We start from the raw sequence: 16,192 nt of genomic DNA, 5'->3' as shown, positions 1-16,192 counted from the left end.
CCAAGATCCTGTCCCGATCGGTGAACAAAATACCACGAATGAACACAACAAAGGCACTAGGTCAGTCATGTCAAGTACAAAGACGGAGCGTCGCCTTTGGGCGCTGGTCGAAAGTTGAGCAAGACCGAATCGAATATCGTCGCGCGACCTTTTCCCGCTCACCAGCATCCTCCATCGCTCATCACCCTCTCTTTACCTCTAGCATATCGACCCGACTTCACCTCTTGTTCATCTCTTTTGTCAAGGTCATTGCATTCTTCGATCCTCAAGCTTCGTTTGGCTACCGATTCTGGCAGGCTTTCATAGCTATATTCTTCGTCAAAATCGGTTCGAAAAAGTCGCTTTTGGCCGCAACACGGCCGAGAATTACCCACTGCTGCACTTCTGCAAGGCAGCGTCAAGTCTGCAATTTGCTGTCACACGCACGCGCGCCCTCAACACAACGCGCCGCGGCTGTTCGCTCTCACATCGTTTGCGTTGATTGTCTTGATCGGCAACATCGAGCCACAAACACACCAAAGCCGCGGGTATATTTGTTCATCTGCCTGGCTTGAGGAACTTCTCGCCGTCGTCGCTGTCGTCGTTTCCCGTATACTGCGGCTGACATCGTCGCGACGTCTGTCGCCGTCGAGATCCTCGAACGGTCTCTGTGACTCAGCTCGATCGCCGCTATCGTCGTTGTCGTCGTCGCTGTTGCTCTCAACCAAGCTTGAGACCCTGACGCACGAGCCTCTTTACAGCCCACCTCTCACTTGCGCCCCGGACCGTCATCAAGATCGACATTAGCCGGCAACGTTCGCTGATTGCACACTGGCAACACATCGATCCTCTGTCTCCGCTGTCGTTGTTGCTCGACATTAACCATCATCCCGAGGATCGTTCGACATCAGCAAAGGAAACTCTCCACAGCAGCACACCAAAATTTCGACATCGACATACAATAACTCCAGCAGCTTTGACATACTTGCGCGCAGCATAGCAAGTTTGGTGATCGTTGCGGGCCAGGGTGCAAAGCCGCCGCAGCAGCTTGCTTGCACAATGACGGTCAGCCATCGCAAGAACAAGCCCACGCCCAAATCCGAGGACGGCTCCACCTCGGCCGCCGCCGAACCGGGCGTTCGCTACCACTGCGATGCTTGCGGTGCCGACATCACCCTGACCGTAAGGATACGATGCGCAGGCGGCTGCACCGACTTTGACCTCTGCGCTTCCTGCTTCTGCTCGGGTGCGCAACCAGGCAAGCACAAGGCATGGCACGACTACCGTGTCGTGGAGCAGCACTCGTATCCCATCTTTTGCGACGACTGGGGCGCAGACGAGGAGCTTCTCCTCATCGATGGATGCCAGACCTATGGGCTTGGCAACTGGGCCGACATTGCAGACCACATTGGTAACCGCTCCAAAGAGGAGGTGCAGGAACACTACATCAGCGTCTATGTCGAAGGCCGCGATGGCAGTCAACGTGGAGACCAGCGAGCAGAGCAGGCATTGCAGCGATACAACCAAGTCGCAAAGCCAGTATTTGACCCGCTCGTCGACGGCGAAGGAACGGGCAGCCGTGTTGCGTGCCAGCTCTCCACAGAAGAACCGCCCGTCGTTGGGCCGTCCATGTCGTTCACGCCCTCAATATCGCAAGATGAGTTCCAACGGCGCAAGAGGCGGCGTGTTGAAACGCTGCGCGAAGCACAGGCTTCCTACTCGCCACCCAAGTCGGCCAAGCCGCTCGTCAGTGCCCCCACCAATCATAGCGAGCTGGGGGGTTTCATGCCCGGTCGACTCGAATTCGAGCACGAATACGAGCAGGAGGCGGAGCATCTCATCAAGGACATCGAATTCGGCCGCGTCTACGAGTTTGGCGGCGCCGACATGCCATCAGAGTGGGAAGCGTTGGGCAGCAAAGCGACGCAAGGCCATGCAAGAATGGAAGCAAGTGGTCGAGGTGGACCCACCAGCAAAAAGGCGACGCAAAATGCAGAAGACGACAAGGAAGCAAATGCAGATGAGGAAGCCGACGAACAGCAGTCGGCAGCCGATGCCAAGGATAAGGATAAGGACAAGGACAAGGATGCCGAACCTGAAGACAAGCCGTTCGACTGGGACGAGGATCCCACCGACCTTCATCTCAAGCTCACGGTAATTGACATGTACAACGAACGTCTCGATCGACGTTTGCGGCGCAAGCACTTCATGTTTGAACGCAATCTCGTCGACTACCGCCGGAACCAAGCAGCAGAGCGACGTCGGCCCAAGGAGGAGAGGGAGCTGCTTTCGAGAACCAAGCACTTCGCGCAGATGCAGACCGCGCTCGACTATGAGGATTTCCTCAACGGCCTCTGCTACGAAGAGGCACTGCGCAAGGCAGCCGCGCAGTTGCAGCACTATCGCAAGATGGGCATCCTCACATTGGACGATGCCAGCGCCTACGAACAGGAGAAAGCAGAGCGAGCGCGCAAGGCGGCGGAACTGGCGGCGGGTGGACTCGCAGCGTTCCCAGCGTCGGGTGCAGCAGCAACGCCAATCGCGGCGTCTGCCAGGCCTCGTATTGATTCAGCACGTGCACGACAGCGTGATACGAGCACGCCAACGCCCATGGAGGAGACGCTGGCAGCCCAAGCAGCAGCAGCGTCAGCCGGGACGCCAGCTTCGGCGGCCAACGGCAAGGACAGCAAAAAGGACAAGGACGCCAAAGACAAGGACGCCAAGGCGGACAAGGAAGGCAAGGGCAAGAAAGGCGGCAGTGGCGGCGACGAGCCCAAGACGCCGCGCAAACCACCGCAGCCACTCAACCTCGCCAAAGCGCCTTCACTCAACCTGCTCACACCGGCCGAGGCGCAGCTGTGCTCGGCGTTGCGCATCCTGCCGCAGCCTTTCTTGCTGATCAAGTCGACGCTCATTGCCGAGTTTATCGCGCGGGGCGGCAAGCTGACGCGACGCGAGTGCCGCACCTTGGTCAAGATCGACGTCAACAAGCTGGGCAAGGTGTGGGATTTCTTCAACGAGATGGGCTATTTCGACGCTGCGCGCGAGGCGGGTTGGACTGGAGGCATTGGATCGCCGCCGCGAAGCAAAGACAAGCAGGTCAAGAAACCTGACTGGCTGGATGGAAACATGGCCATGTCGGCGAGCTATTCGTTCGCGCCTTCTACTGTTGGTATGAATGGTGTCAATGAAAGCGCAGGCATGGTGAACGGCGCTTCGGTAGACAACGTTAATGGTGCCACCACCGGTGGTGGTTTGTTCGGGAGGGCATTTGGGACCCATTCCTCGCAAGTGACCGGCAACGTCGGCGGGCTATTCGATTTAGCTCATTCGAGCAGCGGTGTCACATCGGCACAGCACCAGCAAGCGCTTCTGAACCACAACGGGCGTGGTGCACCGCTGGTCTCGACTCCAAGCACGGCGAATGGCGTTCACGCGATCAGTCCCAGCAACAACAACGGCGGGGTTACAGGCGGTGCCTCGTCGACTATGACCTCGGGGAGAGCTGCTTCGCAAAGCCCAAGCAAGGCCGAAAAGTACCGTCCAACTGCTGCTGTCTAGTTGTCGTTCACGAGCGTCTTGTACTGTATTCTTGGAATCGTGTTTGTTGCTCCTCGACCTTGTGTAACTTTGTACATTAGTCTTCGCTTTCTCACCCTTGTAACGACAGAAGGCGCCGCGGAAAACGCATATCTTGATGACTCTATTGTGAATGTGTGCTGTAGAATGTGGGTATAGCGGAGCACTATGGCTGTTGGCTACTGTTGACTGGAGAGCGCATGCTGTGTTATGAACAACGCGAGGTGGACTGCGCTCAGAGAGCCGTGATGAACCTGTTATCTCATTCTGAATTAATTTTGGGTCTCCTGACTGTTGAAAGCGTCGCCCAAAAATATCCAATTTTGATTATTGGCTGCTCAAAGCGTCATATCGCTCCGTCACCTCAGACCTCCATCGTGTGTCTCCACACTCCTCCATCTAGTATCTCTTTCACCATCAATCGCTGCCCTTCAACATCACTCAAGGGCTGGACTCGACCGACATTCAGCTCAGCGACATCTCAAGGCGGACCACTTCACTGTGGTTTCGGGAATCTATCAGGAGCCGAGTGTGTGACCGGGCAGCGACTGCAGCAGGTCGACTCATTCGGGCATCGTTCGAGCACAGCACGAGCCGCGCTATTGGCACACCCACCCTACCACCCACCTACTCACCTCTCACAGCAGCGACTCGCTCGGCATGGCGCCAATTCGCATCCCGTCTGGCACCTACGCCTCGTCCTCAGCCGTGTCTGCGGGCGCCTCCACCGCGCCACCCTCCTCTGGGTGGGACTACATCCTGAAGTTCATCCTGATCGGCGACTCGTCCGTCGGGAAATCCTCTCTCCTCGTGCGCCTCACCGACGACCGCTTCCTCGCCGACCCGGACCCCACCATCGGCGTGGAATTCGGCTCGCACCTCATCCGGCTTGAGAACGGCGAAACGGTCAAAGTCCAAGTCTGGGACACGGCCGGGTCGGAATCGTTCCGGTCCATCACGCGCTCCTACTACCGCGGCGCGGCGGGTGCGCTGCTGGTCTACGACGTGACGCACCGTGCGAGCTTCTTGAATGTCAAGAGCTGGCTCGACGACGTGCGTGCGCATGCCGAGGAGAAGGTCTCGGTCGTCCTCGTCGGCAACATGTACGATCTCGTGCAGGACGAAGACGAGACGGCGCCTTCAGAAGAGGCGGGAGGAGAGGAGGAGCTGACCAGGAGAAAACGCATGGAGCGCCGGCGCAGCAAGGGCAAGAAACGCGAAGTGAGCTTCGCAGAAGCCCAACAGTTTGCAGACAAGGAGGGCCTGCTGTTCGTCGAAGCCAGCGCAAAGACCGGCTACAATGTCGCAGAGGCATTCGCAAAGGCCGCGCGCGACGTGCATTCCAAATTCGAATCTTCCGGCGACGCGGGCGGAGCGGGAGGGGAAGGCGGAGCAGACGAGGGCGCGAGATCGGGTGGACGGTACGATACGCTCGGTAAGCGGTCGAGGATGAGGGCTGTGAGTGGCCGAGCGAATGGCACGGTCAGCCTTGACCAGGCGGCAGGAAGGGCGGACGGAGGACAGCAGGCGAGGAATGTCAGCGGATTCTCTTTCCGTAGTCTCACCGGTGGTGGCGGCGGTGGTGCTCCGCAAGACGGCGAGGCGAGAGGGAACAGCGGAGACTCGCAGTGCTGTGTCATTTGCTAAGCCTGCCACACACACAACACACACACACACACACGAACGTCGTAGTCTAACTTATGCCAATGTCGTTATACCCATTACTCTATCACTTTTTCCTGATTCTCAACAACTGCGTGCCCTGCCTCCTGTACTCGCGCATCCTCGCCTCATCGTCGTCCTTGACATCCTCGAAAACAAACTGACGCTTCAACAAGGCGAAGAAGCGCTTGTCCGCCTTCCTCCGCTTCTGGTAGCAGAACAGGATCTCGGTTTCGGTCGTCGAGAGCTCCACCATGGTATCGATGAGCGGCTGGAAGGCCGATTCGAGGTAGACGCAGTCTGCGAGGAGGAGCACGTGGGGGAGCGCGCCGCCGAAGTGGGCCAGCGGGACAGGGTGGCCCCAGTCGAGTTCGGAGACGCGGATGAGCGAACCGTCGGAGCGTGTGGATTGCGAGGCGTCTGAGAGGTCGGTGGCGGGGAAGTTAAGGACGAGGTTATCGCGCATGAGGGGGAGCATGACGTCTTGGTCCGTGACCCATACTTGGCAGTTGGACAGTTGGAGGGCGTGCACGAGGTAGCCCACGAGACCGGTGCCGGAACCGAGCTCGATGATGCGTTTGTTGCGCCAGTCAAAGTCGTGGTTGTTGTATCCTTCCGCCGTTTGCCCTGCACTCTGCTCGGGCGGGGAAGAGTACTTGGCAGCTATGTATGCACCCAGCACTTCAGCGGCAGGCCAGATCTTACCGCCACATCCCGTCGTCATGTCGAGCTTCAGATGCACGTCCCAATGCTCTCCGTCCTCGGTGGGTTGATGCTGGTCGTCGAGCAAGATCGGCCGCCTGGAGAGATCGCGGTAGTAGCGGATGGTGGTGCGTCGGTCGATGATGCTCTCGATCTGTTGCGGGACGATGCTGTAGTCATTTTTGCTAGGAAGGTCTCGGACGTCGACGCCAGAGGAGGAGGTGGTGTTCGCGGGTGCGGCGCCATCATCGTCATCGTCTTCGATGGCGAGGAAGTGTCGTAGTGGATCGACGAGGTCGAGCTGCTCCTCGCGTTCCAATTCGGACCGTACGCCGTCGTTGTCTTGGGTAGCTATTGTTGGCGCCATTGCGTATTGGTCCCGTCGTTGGCGAGTGAAGAAGGTGCGAGAGGAGGAAGAAACCAGACGGGGGGGGAACGCATGAGAAGCAGGAAAAGAGGACCCTTAAAAAGAAGAAACGCCTTCTCACAGGCACGATTTTCGCCGCTCTGTTCATAGAATCAAACAGCGATCTGACATTGCTTCCTCAAAAAAGAACAGATCGGAAAGTGGAGGCGCTGCAGGGTCCAAATCCTGAGCCGCAGCACAGCGCAGAGATGTAGAATGAAGTCATGAGTGAGCATCCACGATACAAAGGGAGAGAGAGAGACCTACAAGCTGGTGACACAGAGGCATCGGACAGACGCTTCCGTCTGTCGAGTTCGGAAAGCCTTGAGTAGGGGACAGCCAGCAAAGTTCCACCGTGACTGACACAACCGTGTTCTTCGTCTCCTACCACCAACCAACGAGCCTTCTTGCCAACAAATCCTGATTGATCACCAAGTCTGCCGCTCCTCGAATTTTTTACCAGAATGCGACTGATGATCCCTTCCGCCTCGTCTCTGCGCCAGAGTCTTGCCCAGGTATCGGGAGCAAGACGTGCTGCACCCTTTCCAACGCAGCTCGGCATCGCACCTCGAGTGTCGACCCGCAACTTTACCTTTTCTGCCATTCGCAAAGATGACCAGTCCCGTGCCAAGGCTGAAGGAGTAAGTCCTCATTGTTCATTCGGCCACCATCCTCAGACCTATCGACCACTGACCTAATTCACTCTGCGCCTCCTCTTTTTGAACGACAGGTAAAGCAAGTGATGAACCGACCCGAAATCACCCCACTCTTCCTCTTCACTGGCGGAATCATCGGCCTCGCCCTCTTCTTCGGCGGCCGACACCTGGTCAAAGACAAAGAATTGAGGGTGGACCACAAGCAGCAGAACCGCCTCGCGACCAAGACGGAACAGCTCGACTTTGACGCCATGGCCAAAGTCGCCGATGATCCCGAAGGCAAGTTGACCAAGGAGGCGATCGAAGAGGAAAAGAAGAGGTCGCAGAGGAAGGAGGACATCAAACAGGACAAGCAGGAAAAGGCGGCTGACAAGCTCTAGTGCTGGTAGCCCCGGTGTCATCTCCGGAACCGCTGTGGTGTAAGCTTCGTTGACATGCAATTGAAATGTCAATCGAGTCAAACGTACCCTTCAGACAAGGTGCTCGCGAGAGAAATACAGAGATACAAGTACAATACAATAGATACAGAGAAAGCCGGGCGCAAATGGAGAAAGCATTCTCTCCGCGCCAGCGACATGAGCAGACTAAACCAAGCAGATCGGAATCTGGGCGGAGGGGTGTTGCCGGGGCGCTCAAGGCAGGGCTGGGTGTCGAGCCGAATCGAGGCTGTACACGATACCCTGAACCATCGCAATCGTATCCATAAAAGCATGGCAGTCAGCATCCAGATCTTCTTCTCTACAGAACGACTAGTAGCACACTCACATTGTTGCTCGTCTTGACCACGTGTTTGGCAGCCACGAGCGCAATCAGCGTCTTGTTGATCTTGGCTTGCGACATTTCCGGGTTCTTGACAATCTCGGCGATTCGCAGACCTTTGTCGCCCGCAGCGAGAAGAGCCATGCAGACGTGCTTGGCGATGGCGTTCTGTTTGGGGTCGTTTCCTCCACCGCGGTATTCAAGCGGAAGCGTCTCGATGATCTCGTCGGTGTATGCTTCACGCTTCTTTTTCTGTGCTAGCGTCATCTTGGGTTTGGCTGCTGTTGCGGAGGAAGCTGCCGCTGTCGTGGCTGGTTTCTTGGAGGCGGCAGCACCGGTAGCAGCAGCATTGGAGGGCTTTTTGAGCGCCGATTTGAGAGCAGGTTTGGCGGCAGGAGCGGCGATGGGCGCTTCGTTGCGGTAGATGCTCTCATCGTCGGTGGTGACGTAGGTCTGATCTGCTGCTGGGTTATACATCTGCTGTTGCTGCTGATGATGATGTTGTTGCTGCAGGTAAGGCTGTTGCTGAGCAACATCCAAGTGCTGCTGTGCGGCATATTGCTGAGCCTGCTGAGCGATGCGCTTTTCGGCCCGCTCAAAGTTGTCGTGCAACGGCGCCTCGGGCCATTCGACGCAGTAAGCGTTCATCTTGAGACCGTAGATGTACATAGCGAAGTTCTCGTTGAAGCTGTGCAAACTCTCGTGTACCGCCTCAACATTCTCCAGGTTGAGTTGCAGCACGCTCACTTCCTCGGCCAGATCCGTCATTGCGCCTTGCAAGAACGAAAGAGGCGTCGCACCGGCAGAGAGCTGTTTGGATGCCGAGTGTGAGAGCGCATTAAGTGAGCCGCGCGAGATTCGACGCAGAGGTGTGGTAGGGGTGGGTCCGGTTGGTGCTCGTGTCCGCGACATTTTCTGTTAGATGACGATGATGATGATGATCGAGAGGATGAGATGGATGGTGGCAGAGAGTCGAAAGGGACTCTCTCTTTGAGCCTCGAAAGTGTTGCTCGTTGAGGTGGGTTGAGGCACATATCCAGTGTCACTTTTTCAAGCTCACCCTTGCGCGTCGCGAATTCACGTGATGCGCAACTGGGATTTGAGGGGGAAATAAAAGTACTTTTCTAGCTGCTCAGCCAAAACCAACACTTTCGGCTTGCACACGCACCCACGCGTTTCGGCTCGACACTGCACTTTGCACTCGACCAGCTTGTTGAACCTTTGTCGGTTCCTCTTATCCATGTCTTCAGCCTCTTCATCATCCATGGTTACAGCTGGCGTTGAATCATTTGAGCCTCCTTTAATCCTTCATTGAGCCAAATTTCCACTACGCATCTCGGAGACCACGGAGGCTATGCCACAGTCGCCTCCGCGAACCTCTCCTGCCCTCCGTTTACCTGACGAGTTCCTTGCGATCATCATGCAAGATGCGCCATACCGGCCTTAGACTTCTTTCCTGAAACCCAGATTACAGCGAAAAGTCGCGCAAGTAAAAGATTTGCACTGTGTCTGCTCGCGTTTCTACCGATCGGTCGTTTCAGACGTCTATCGAGCATTGACAAGGATACGACCATTCCAAGTCGATGTTTAAGCCAAACAGGCTCATCCCAAGCGCGCGCAACATATTTCCTGGTTGCTCTTTAGTGCAACTACAGGTCCACACAATCTAATCCACAATCACCGCATCGTACCCCGCCCCTACGGGCGTCGCAACGAAGTGAAGGCAGACTCACTAGCAACGGTCCCAACAGTGACCTGATCAAGAGGGAGGTCGTGCATGGTCGTTTCGGTGATGAGGATCGACCCAGGTGTCAAAAAGCGCAAAGTATGGGGAAACGCTTTGCTCAGCAGTCAGGATGCGTGTAGTTGCGGCTGCGCGGCAATTAAAAAACGAATTCCCTGTTCTGTCTCTGCACGGACCGTGTGAAGTGTGCTTGTCCAGAACATCTTTCTTCACAACCATCAACTCTTTTCTTTCCCTCGTCGCACGCCTCCTCAGCCTCCAACAGCGCCCTTTCGCTGTTGTCAGAGCACGACACGATGGATCGACTACTCAACCTACAAACAGCGCTCTCCCTCGGCTATGTCGGCTCCATGGTCCTCACGGCCTACCTATCATCCCTTCATCTCCTGCCCTCCACCACCACCCGCAAAACACGCCTGATCTACCTCTGGCTCTCCTTCGACTGCATCTGCCACCTCACGCTCGAAGGACCTTGGCTCTACCTCAGCACGCAATCGCGGAGCGTCAACGCATCGAAATCATTCTTCGGCTATCTGTGGCAGGAGTACGCGGCAGCGGACGCGCGGTGGGGTACGGGCGACGCGACGCTGGCGTCCATGGAGTTTGTCACCGTGCTGCTGTGCGGGCCCTTGGCGGGGTGGTGCGCGTGGCTGCTGGCGCGCGGGGATCGGGCGTACCATTACTGGGTGGTGGTGTTGAGCACGGCGGAGCTGTATGGCGGTTGGATGACGTTTGCTCCTGAATGGTTGGTTGGGAGCGCAGCGTTGGAGGTGGGCGACTGGTTGCTGTTGTGGGTGTATTTGGTGTTCATGAACTTGGTGTGGGTGGTGATACCGGCGTGGTTGATGGTGGACAGCTATGCAGTTGTATCGAGGTGCTTGAGGGGGGATGAGGGGGTGGATGGGACGGTGGCGCCCGTGGCCCGTGGGCAGGTGTCAAAGGGTAAAGCAAAGGCCAAGTCCAAAGAAGCAACGAAGAGCGTTGCATCAACACGCACACTCTCGGGATCAGCGTACCTGCTCCTCGTCGCAGCCATCTTCCTCTACCTCATGCCGACCGCCGTTTCGGCGGCCTCCACCACACGCTTCTCGTACGACCCTTCAGGCACCACCACCCTCTTCCCCACCGTCGACCTCACCTCTCGCACCGAATCGATCTTTACCTCACTCAAATCGCTGATTCTCCCTCTCCTTCTGCCCCTTGGCCTGGTCGGCTTCTCGTTCACAGTGGGGGCGATCCAAGTGGCCGACAAAGCTCTGCGCAAAGTGCGCAAGACGAACCGTACGCGGCGACGCAAGCTCCTCGCGACGCTATCGATCGACGAAAAGACTTCTCAAGTCACAATCATCGGCTTCTTCCACCCGTACTGCAATGCGGGAGGCGGCGGAGAGCGCGTGCTGTACGAAGCACTTTCTTACCACCTCGCGCGCGACCCGCACTGTGTCGGTGTCGTGTATACGGGCGATTACCCGGCCACCTCGAAAACCGACATCCTCGCTAAAGCAGCATCGCGGTTTGGGATCACCATCGACCCGAACCGAGTCGCCTTTGTGGGATTGGAGCGGCGGTGGATGGTCGAAGACTCCGCATGGAAGAGCTGGACGCTGCTGGGACAGAGTTACGGCTCGATATGGTTGGGGTTCGAAGCGCTCAGCCAGCTCGTGCCGGACGCGTGGATCGACACCATGGGCTATGCGTTCACCTACCCCGTTGCGCGCCTTTTCAACCGCACCTTACCCATCGCTGCATACGTCCACTACCCGATCATCTCGACCGACATGCTCGCGCGCGTTTCTGCACGTCAGGCGGGGCACACCAATGACAGCCGTACCGCCAACTCGGTGGTGCGCAGTCGTGGCAAGTTGGTCTACTACAGGCTGTTTGCGAAGGTGTACAGCTGGGCACTGAGGCGTGCAGACGTGGTGGTGGGCAATGGGAGCTGGACGCGGGGTCACTTGGAGCAGTTGATGGGGCGGCGAGTGGAGAAGGTATTCCCGCCGTGCGATACGGATCCGCTGGCGCAGTTTGGGCTGCAGCGCGAGAGCAGGGTGGTTGTCAGCCTGGCGCAGTTCCGACCGGAAAAGGAGCATCCGATGCAGCTAAAGGTGCTCAAGCAGTTGCGAGACACGCGGCCGGATCTGTTTGGTGCGCAGAATGGCGTCAAGCTCGTCATGATGGGCAGCAGCAGGAACTCGGACGATGAGCAACGCATCGAGCTGTTGCGAGCTCTGTCCAAATCGCTGGGTCTGGACGAGTGCGTCGAGTTCGTCGTCAACGCAAACTACGAGGCTATCTGCCAACATCTGGCACAGGCAAGTGTGGGCATCAGCACGATGAAGGACGAACATTTCGGCATAAATGTTGTCGAGTTCATGGCCGCTGGTCTCGTCACGCTTAGCCACAAGAGTGCTGGGCCCTGGCTGGATATCGCTGTTCCTTCGGCTAATCGCTCTGCGCCTGCGACGAAGGAGGGCGAACAGCAGCAGGAGAAGACAGCGGTAGGATATCACGCAGAGACCGTCGAAGAGTTTGCGTCTGTTCTGGCGAGCATTTTCGACTTACAAGAGCGTCAGCCGGAGAAGGTGGCGGAGATGAGACGTGCTGCGAGAAGCAGAGCGCAGGGTGTGTTTGGGAGGAAAGCCTTTACTGAGGCGTGGCAGAAGGAATTGTGGGGGAAACTCGAGGGGAAGTTGCACCGATCCGGCCCGACACAGGTGCAGCAGCAAGAGAAGAAGGAGCAGTGAGAAAGAGTCTTTCGCCTCCTCTCTTGTGTAAGAAATTTCAGTTCATCGCTTGGCCACGGTCACGATCAGCTGCTGTGTGTATTTGTTGAGTGTGAATGAGCTGCAGCAATGACGCCATCAACATCGTTCAAAGACACGATATAGATCCGGAAGGTTGGCCACCTGAACTACAAACTCGTTTGTCGCTTTGCTCGGCACGTACTTGCCCCTCGACTTGGCCATGCTGTCGAACCACAGATGCTGGACCCTCTTCTTTGCTGTTTCTACCTCGGCTTCTCTTTCCTGCCGCACTTCTTTCGCTTTTCCTTCTTCGTCCTCCAAAGGGGCCACCCCAGACGGCGTTGACGATGGCGGCGGCGGCGAGGGAGGTGGACAAGGCAGGCAGCTCCAAGCAAGCTGTCGTGCAAAGGTCTCAAAACATTCTTGCTCGTCCTGCCAGTCGACGCGCGTCGCCAACCTGACCAACAACTGGGGCAGACGATCCAATTCGATGGCGCTTCCATGGCCGCCGCCGCCGCCTGGAAGCAGGTTCGGCAAACCTTCCAGGGTGCGTTTCTCGGCATCCAAACAAATCGAAAAATACTCTTCGAGCATCTCGGCGTTCTCGAAGAGCACGTCGGCGATCTTGTCTTTGGTCGCTTCGACGCTTTCTGTTTCGTCTTCAGGAACGCCAGTCGTGTTCTCCAAGCCGAGGCGGATGAGATCGTCCACCTTGGGCGCTGGGTCCAATCGGATGCGCTTCAGACTGCCGAATTGACGAAGCACGAGTTGATAAGCAAATTCGCGGATCATGGCATCGTGGTTGATCAGCAGCAACCTCGTCTCGTGCTGGATGAGACTCAAGCCTTTAGCCAGATCGACGACGCCGACAAAGGTATGGTTCTGCACGACGTCGGTCAGATTGCGATGCTGAGCTTTCGTGATCTGTGCTCGCAGATCTCGCGCTGAGGTGAGCGAGCAGTCCGAGTCCGGGATGCGCACGTTGAGCGCCTGACGACTGCGCTTGACCCTGAAACCCAAGCCGCTGCCGCTGCCGCCATAGCTGTCGACGACGGAGTCGCTACTTTGCATCGCTGCACGTCTGTGAGTTGCCGTTTCCGACTCGCCTCCGCCTTGTGCAGACGTCCCAGCCATCCATACGTCCGAGACGGAAGATGCTTCGTGCCCTTCTGCATCCGATGCGCGCTTCTTTCCATTTGCTCCCGAGCTGGAAGCGAACATGGAGTCCAGCGTTCTCGTCTTTGCATCTACCCGAACGAGGTGCTGTGGGTAGCCCTTTGACGACGAGACCGGGCCAGAAGTCTCTGAGGCACGAATGACATTGGCGGAGCTACTGCTACCGCCGCCGCTGCTGCTACTTCTGGTCTCTCTGAGAGCAGGTCTCGAGGTTTGCCCGTCAGGTCTCGAAGCAACGGCTAATGAGCTTGCTGTGTTGCTTGCATCGGGAGCCAAGATGGGCAGGACTGCCTGCGAAAAGGCGAACGTCCTGCTCGAGTTGGCGCCTGACAGTCTGTTGCCAGCCGCCGTGCATATGGACTCGACAATTTCATCTTCATGCAGAAAGTGAACCTCCTTTTTGGTGGGATGCACATTGACATCGACGTTGGCCGGGTTGATCGAAATGGAAAGGTAGACCCAGGGATGTCCACCCTTGGGCAGGAGTGTAGCGTAGAGCGCTTCGATGGATCGCTTGAGCAAGGGGCAGTCGACAAGACGGTTGTTGATGAAGCAGAGCAACGTGGTGCGCTTGCTGCTCCAGTTGGCACCGCTGATCCAGCCTTGGCACTGGAAGCCCAAGGTGTCATGGACGACATCCTTCAACTCGACGAGCTCTCGCGCGACTGCATTGCCGTGCAGAATACGGATGGTGTCGAGCGTCGTGGTGGTGGGAGAGGACGGAGTATTGAGGTCAGTGGCATTGCTGGAAGCTTTTCGGCAGACGAAACCGACACCCTTGCCGCCATAGTGCACGGCGTACTTGGAGACCACGTCAAGGGCGCGGTTGTACTCGTCGGCGGGGCTGCGCAAGGCTCTGCGTCGCTGTGGAACATTGTAGAAGAGATCTTCCGCAGTAATGAGCGTACCGTCGGTGCCCGCGCATTGCTTTGGGTCGCAGCTTTGTCCTGGTTTGGCTGGTGCAAGACTGCCGTTAGCATAGTAGGCTCGATAGGCGCAATCTTGATGCTTGGTCTTGGAGACGACGTTCATCGACGCGGTGACGTAGCTGATGCTGGCGAGTGCCTCTCCTCTGAATCCGAAGGTCGACATGCTCTCGAGATCGCCAAAGTCTCGTAGTTTGGACGTGGCGAAACGTTCACAAAGCAGAGGCAAGTCGGAAGGCTGGATGCCGGAGCCATTGTCTTGGATTTGAAGCATCTTGATGCCACCTTCTTTCAGAGTGATACGAATGAGGGTGGCACCCGCATCGAGCGAGTTCTCGATGAGCTCCTTGAGTGCGTTGGCTGGACGGTGGATGATCTCGCCCGCAGCAATGCGATTGACGACGCTTTCATCGAGGCGCTTGATGGGCCTATATCGAGAGGACTCTGCCTCGGGTGGCAGCTCGTGCTCTGTTACGTCTGTCATCATTAATGAGAGCAATGAAGTGACGCTCTCTGATTGTTAATCTGCTTTCCACTATATATTCCTGATTGACCACGGTGCCGAAGTGGGATCGAGGCTTAGTCGAAATGAGGCTTGGGCCGTTGGACGCTTCGATTCCACTTTATGAGCATGTTGGCGTAGCCATGGTTGCTCGATCCGTCCGATATAGTCACTGCGTTCGATATGACCGACGCCGAGATGTGAAGGTGAGCGGCAAGCGTGATAGAGATGGCTGAGTCGGTTAGTGACAATGAAGAGGTGGTGCTCGAGTGGCTGGTGCGTTAATGAGACTGCGTCAAAATTGGGAGGAAAGTGTTGGTTTCTCAACGAAAAACTCGCACGCGTCGCGTTAAGTGTGATTGTGACTGACGAACGGAAGAATTGGCTTTTCCTCGTCGCTTTCTCGCTCCTTCCACCTTTCCATCATTCACTCACTCCTGACCGCTCACATCGATCGTATCGCTCATCCCAAACCATCATACTAGACAACAATGTCGCGACCAGAATCGCCCTCTTCTCCCGGTCCATCGACCACCTCACCCTCCAAGTCTGGCTCCAAGTCTCAACGCGGCGTCTCCATCTTCCCCACAGCCAGAGTTGCGCGCATCATCAAGGCGGATCGCGACGTGGACATCTGCTCTAAAGAAGCCACCTTTCTCATCAGCATCGCCACCGAGATCTTCGTCAAGAAGCTCACAGACGAAGCCTACACAAATGCAAAGCTCGATAAGCGCAAGCACGTTTTTTACAAGGACCTCTCGCGCGCAGTACAGCAGAACGAGTTTCTTGAATTCCTCAAGGACGCCATCCCCACACCCATGGCGCTATCATCAGCACTCGAGGCAAGACAGGACAAGATGCAACAGAAACAGACTGAGGAGAACATGATTTTGGAAGGAACGCTTCAGGATGAAGAGGAGGAGGAAGAGGAGGAAGAGGAGGAAGAGGAGGAGGAGGAAGAAGAAGGAGATGAGGCAGAGGCAGAGGGAGGTGACGAAGGCGAGGACGAGGAAGAAGCTACGGAGGAAGAAGAACAAGGCGAGCCCGCAGACGACGAAGATTCAGAGCAGCAGCTGCCCGCAAAACCGTCCAAGAAAGCGCCGTCCAAGAAGACAAAGTCAAACCCCCAGTCCGCCGCCGAAGCACAGAACGACGAGGACGAGCAAATGGAGCAGGACGACGACTAGATCGACCTCTCTCCCGCAAACCCGCACTTCTCTTCTGTTCACAATCACACTTTGCTCCCGCGTCCGACATCATGTACTTTTACCACTTGCAATCAATGGGATCGATTTTCTGTTCACAAGCTCAACACACAGGCTGCAGATACTGATGGAGAAAAGCTCGATTGATCTAA

The 16,192-nt window shown here is 56.8% G+C and overlaps 8 protein-coding genes across 8 annotated transcripts; 5 read left to right on the top strand and 3 right to left on the bottom strand.

The window, feature by feature from the left end:
- Positions 1–1,038: 1,038 nt before the first annotated feature.
- On the top strand, positions 1,039–3,540 carry EX895_004609 (uncharacterized protein; the record flags this gene model as incomplete). The annotated part of the gene is made up of 1 exon (XM_029885203.1): positions 1,039–3,540. One exon carries the CDS (start codon positions 1,039–1,041, stop codon positions 3,538–3,540), a length of 2,502 nt encoding a protein of 833 aa, XP_029738445.1.
- Positions 3,541–4,218: 678 nt separating this feature from the next.
- On the top strand, positions 4,219–5,205 carry EX895_004608 (uncharacterized protein; the record flags this gene model as incomplete). The annotated part of the gene is made up of 1 exon (XM_029885202.1): positions 4,219–5,205. The coding sequence occupies one exon, from the start codon at positions 4,219–4,221 to the stop codon at positions 5,203–5,205; it is 987 nt and encodes a 328-aa protein (XP_029738444.1).
- An 82-nt stretch (positions 5,206–5,287) lies between these two features.
- On the bottom strand, positions 5,288–6,289 carry EX895_004607 (uncharacterized protein; the record flags this gene model as incomplete). Its single annotated transcript, XM_029885201.1, has 1 exon — positions 5,288–6,289. One exon carries the CDS (start codon positions 6,287–6,289, stop codon positions 5,288–5,290), a length of 1,002 nt encoding a protein of 333 aa, XP_029738443.1.
- Positions 6,290–6,792: 503 nt separating this feature from the next.
- EX895_004606 (uncharacterized protein) lies at positions 6,793–7,364 on the top strand (the record flags this gene model as incomplete). The annotated part of the gene is made up of 2 exons (XM_029885200.1): positions 6,793–6,969; positions 7,059–7,364. The coding sequence occupies 2 exons, from the start codon at positions 6,793–6,795 to the stop codon at positions 7,362–7,364; spliced, it is 483 nt and encodes a 160-aa protein (XP_029738442.1).
- A 252-nt stretch (positions 7,365–7,616) lies between these two features.
- Positions 7,617–8,655, bottom strand: EX895_004605 (uncharacterized protein; the record flags this gene model as incomplete). Its single annotated transcript, XM_029885199.1, has 2 exons — positions 7,617–7,664; positions 7,750–8,655. The coding sequence occupies 2 exons, from the start codon at positions 8,653–8,655 to the stop codon at positions 7,617–7,619; spliced, it is 954 nt and encodes a 317-aa protein (XP_029738441.1).
- Positions 8,656–9,783: 1,128 nt separating this feature from the next.
- Positions 9,784–12,231, top strand: EX895_004604 (uncharacterized protein; the record flags this gene model as incomplete). Its single annotated transcript, XM_029885198.1, has 1 exon — positions 9,784–12,231. One exon carries the CDS (start codon positions 9,784–9,786, stop codon positions 12,229–12,231), a length of 2,448 nt encoding a protein of 815 aa, XP_029738440.1.
- Positions 12,232–12,348: 117 nt separating this feature from the next.
- Positions 12,349–13,452, bottom strand: EX895_004603 (uncharacterized protein; the record flags this gene model as incomplete). Its single annotated transcript, XM_029885197.1, has 1 exon — positions 12,349–13,452. The coding sequence occupies one exon, from the start codon at positions 13,450–13,452 to the stop codon at positions 12,349–12,351; it is 1,104 nt and encodes a 367-aa protein (XP_029738439.1).
- Positions 13,453–15,326: 1,874 nt separating this feature from the next.
- Positions 15,327–16,022, top strand: EX895_004602 (uncharacterized protein; the record flags this gene model as incomplete). The annotated part of the gene is made up of 1 exon (XM_029885196.1): positions 15,327–16,022. The coding sequence occupies one exon, from the start codon at positions 15,327–15,329 to the stop codon at positions 16,020–16,022; it is 696 nt and encodes a 231-aa protein (XP_029738438.1).
- Between the last annotated feature and the right edge of the window lie 170 nt (positions 16,023–16,192).

The sequence above is a fragment of the Sporisorium graminicola genome, chromosome SGRAM_4, assembly GCF_005498985.1.
Source record: "Sporisorium graminicola strain CBS 10092 chromosome SGRAM_4, whole genome shotgun sequence".
NCBI lineage: Eukaryota > Fungi > Basidiomycota > Ustilaginomycetes > Ustilaginales > Ustilaginaceae > Sporisorium > Sporisorium graminicola.
The sequence above is the reverse complement of the archived record's forward strand: the minus strand, read 5'-3'. Positions and strand labels throughout refer to the sequence as shown.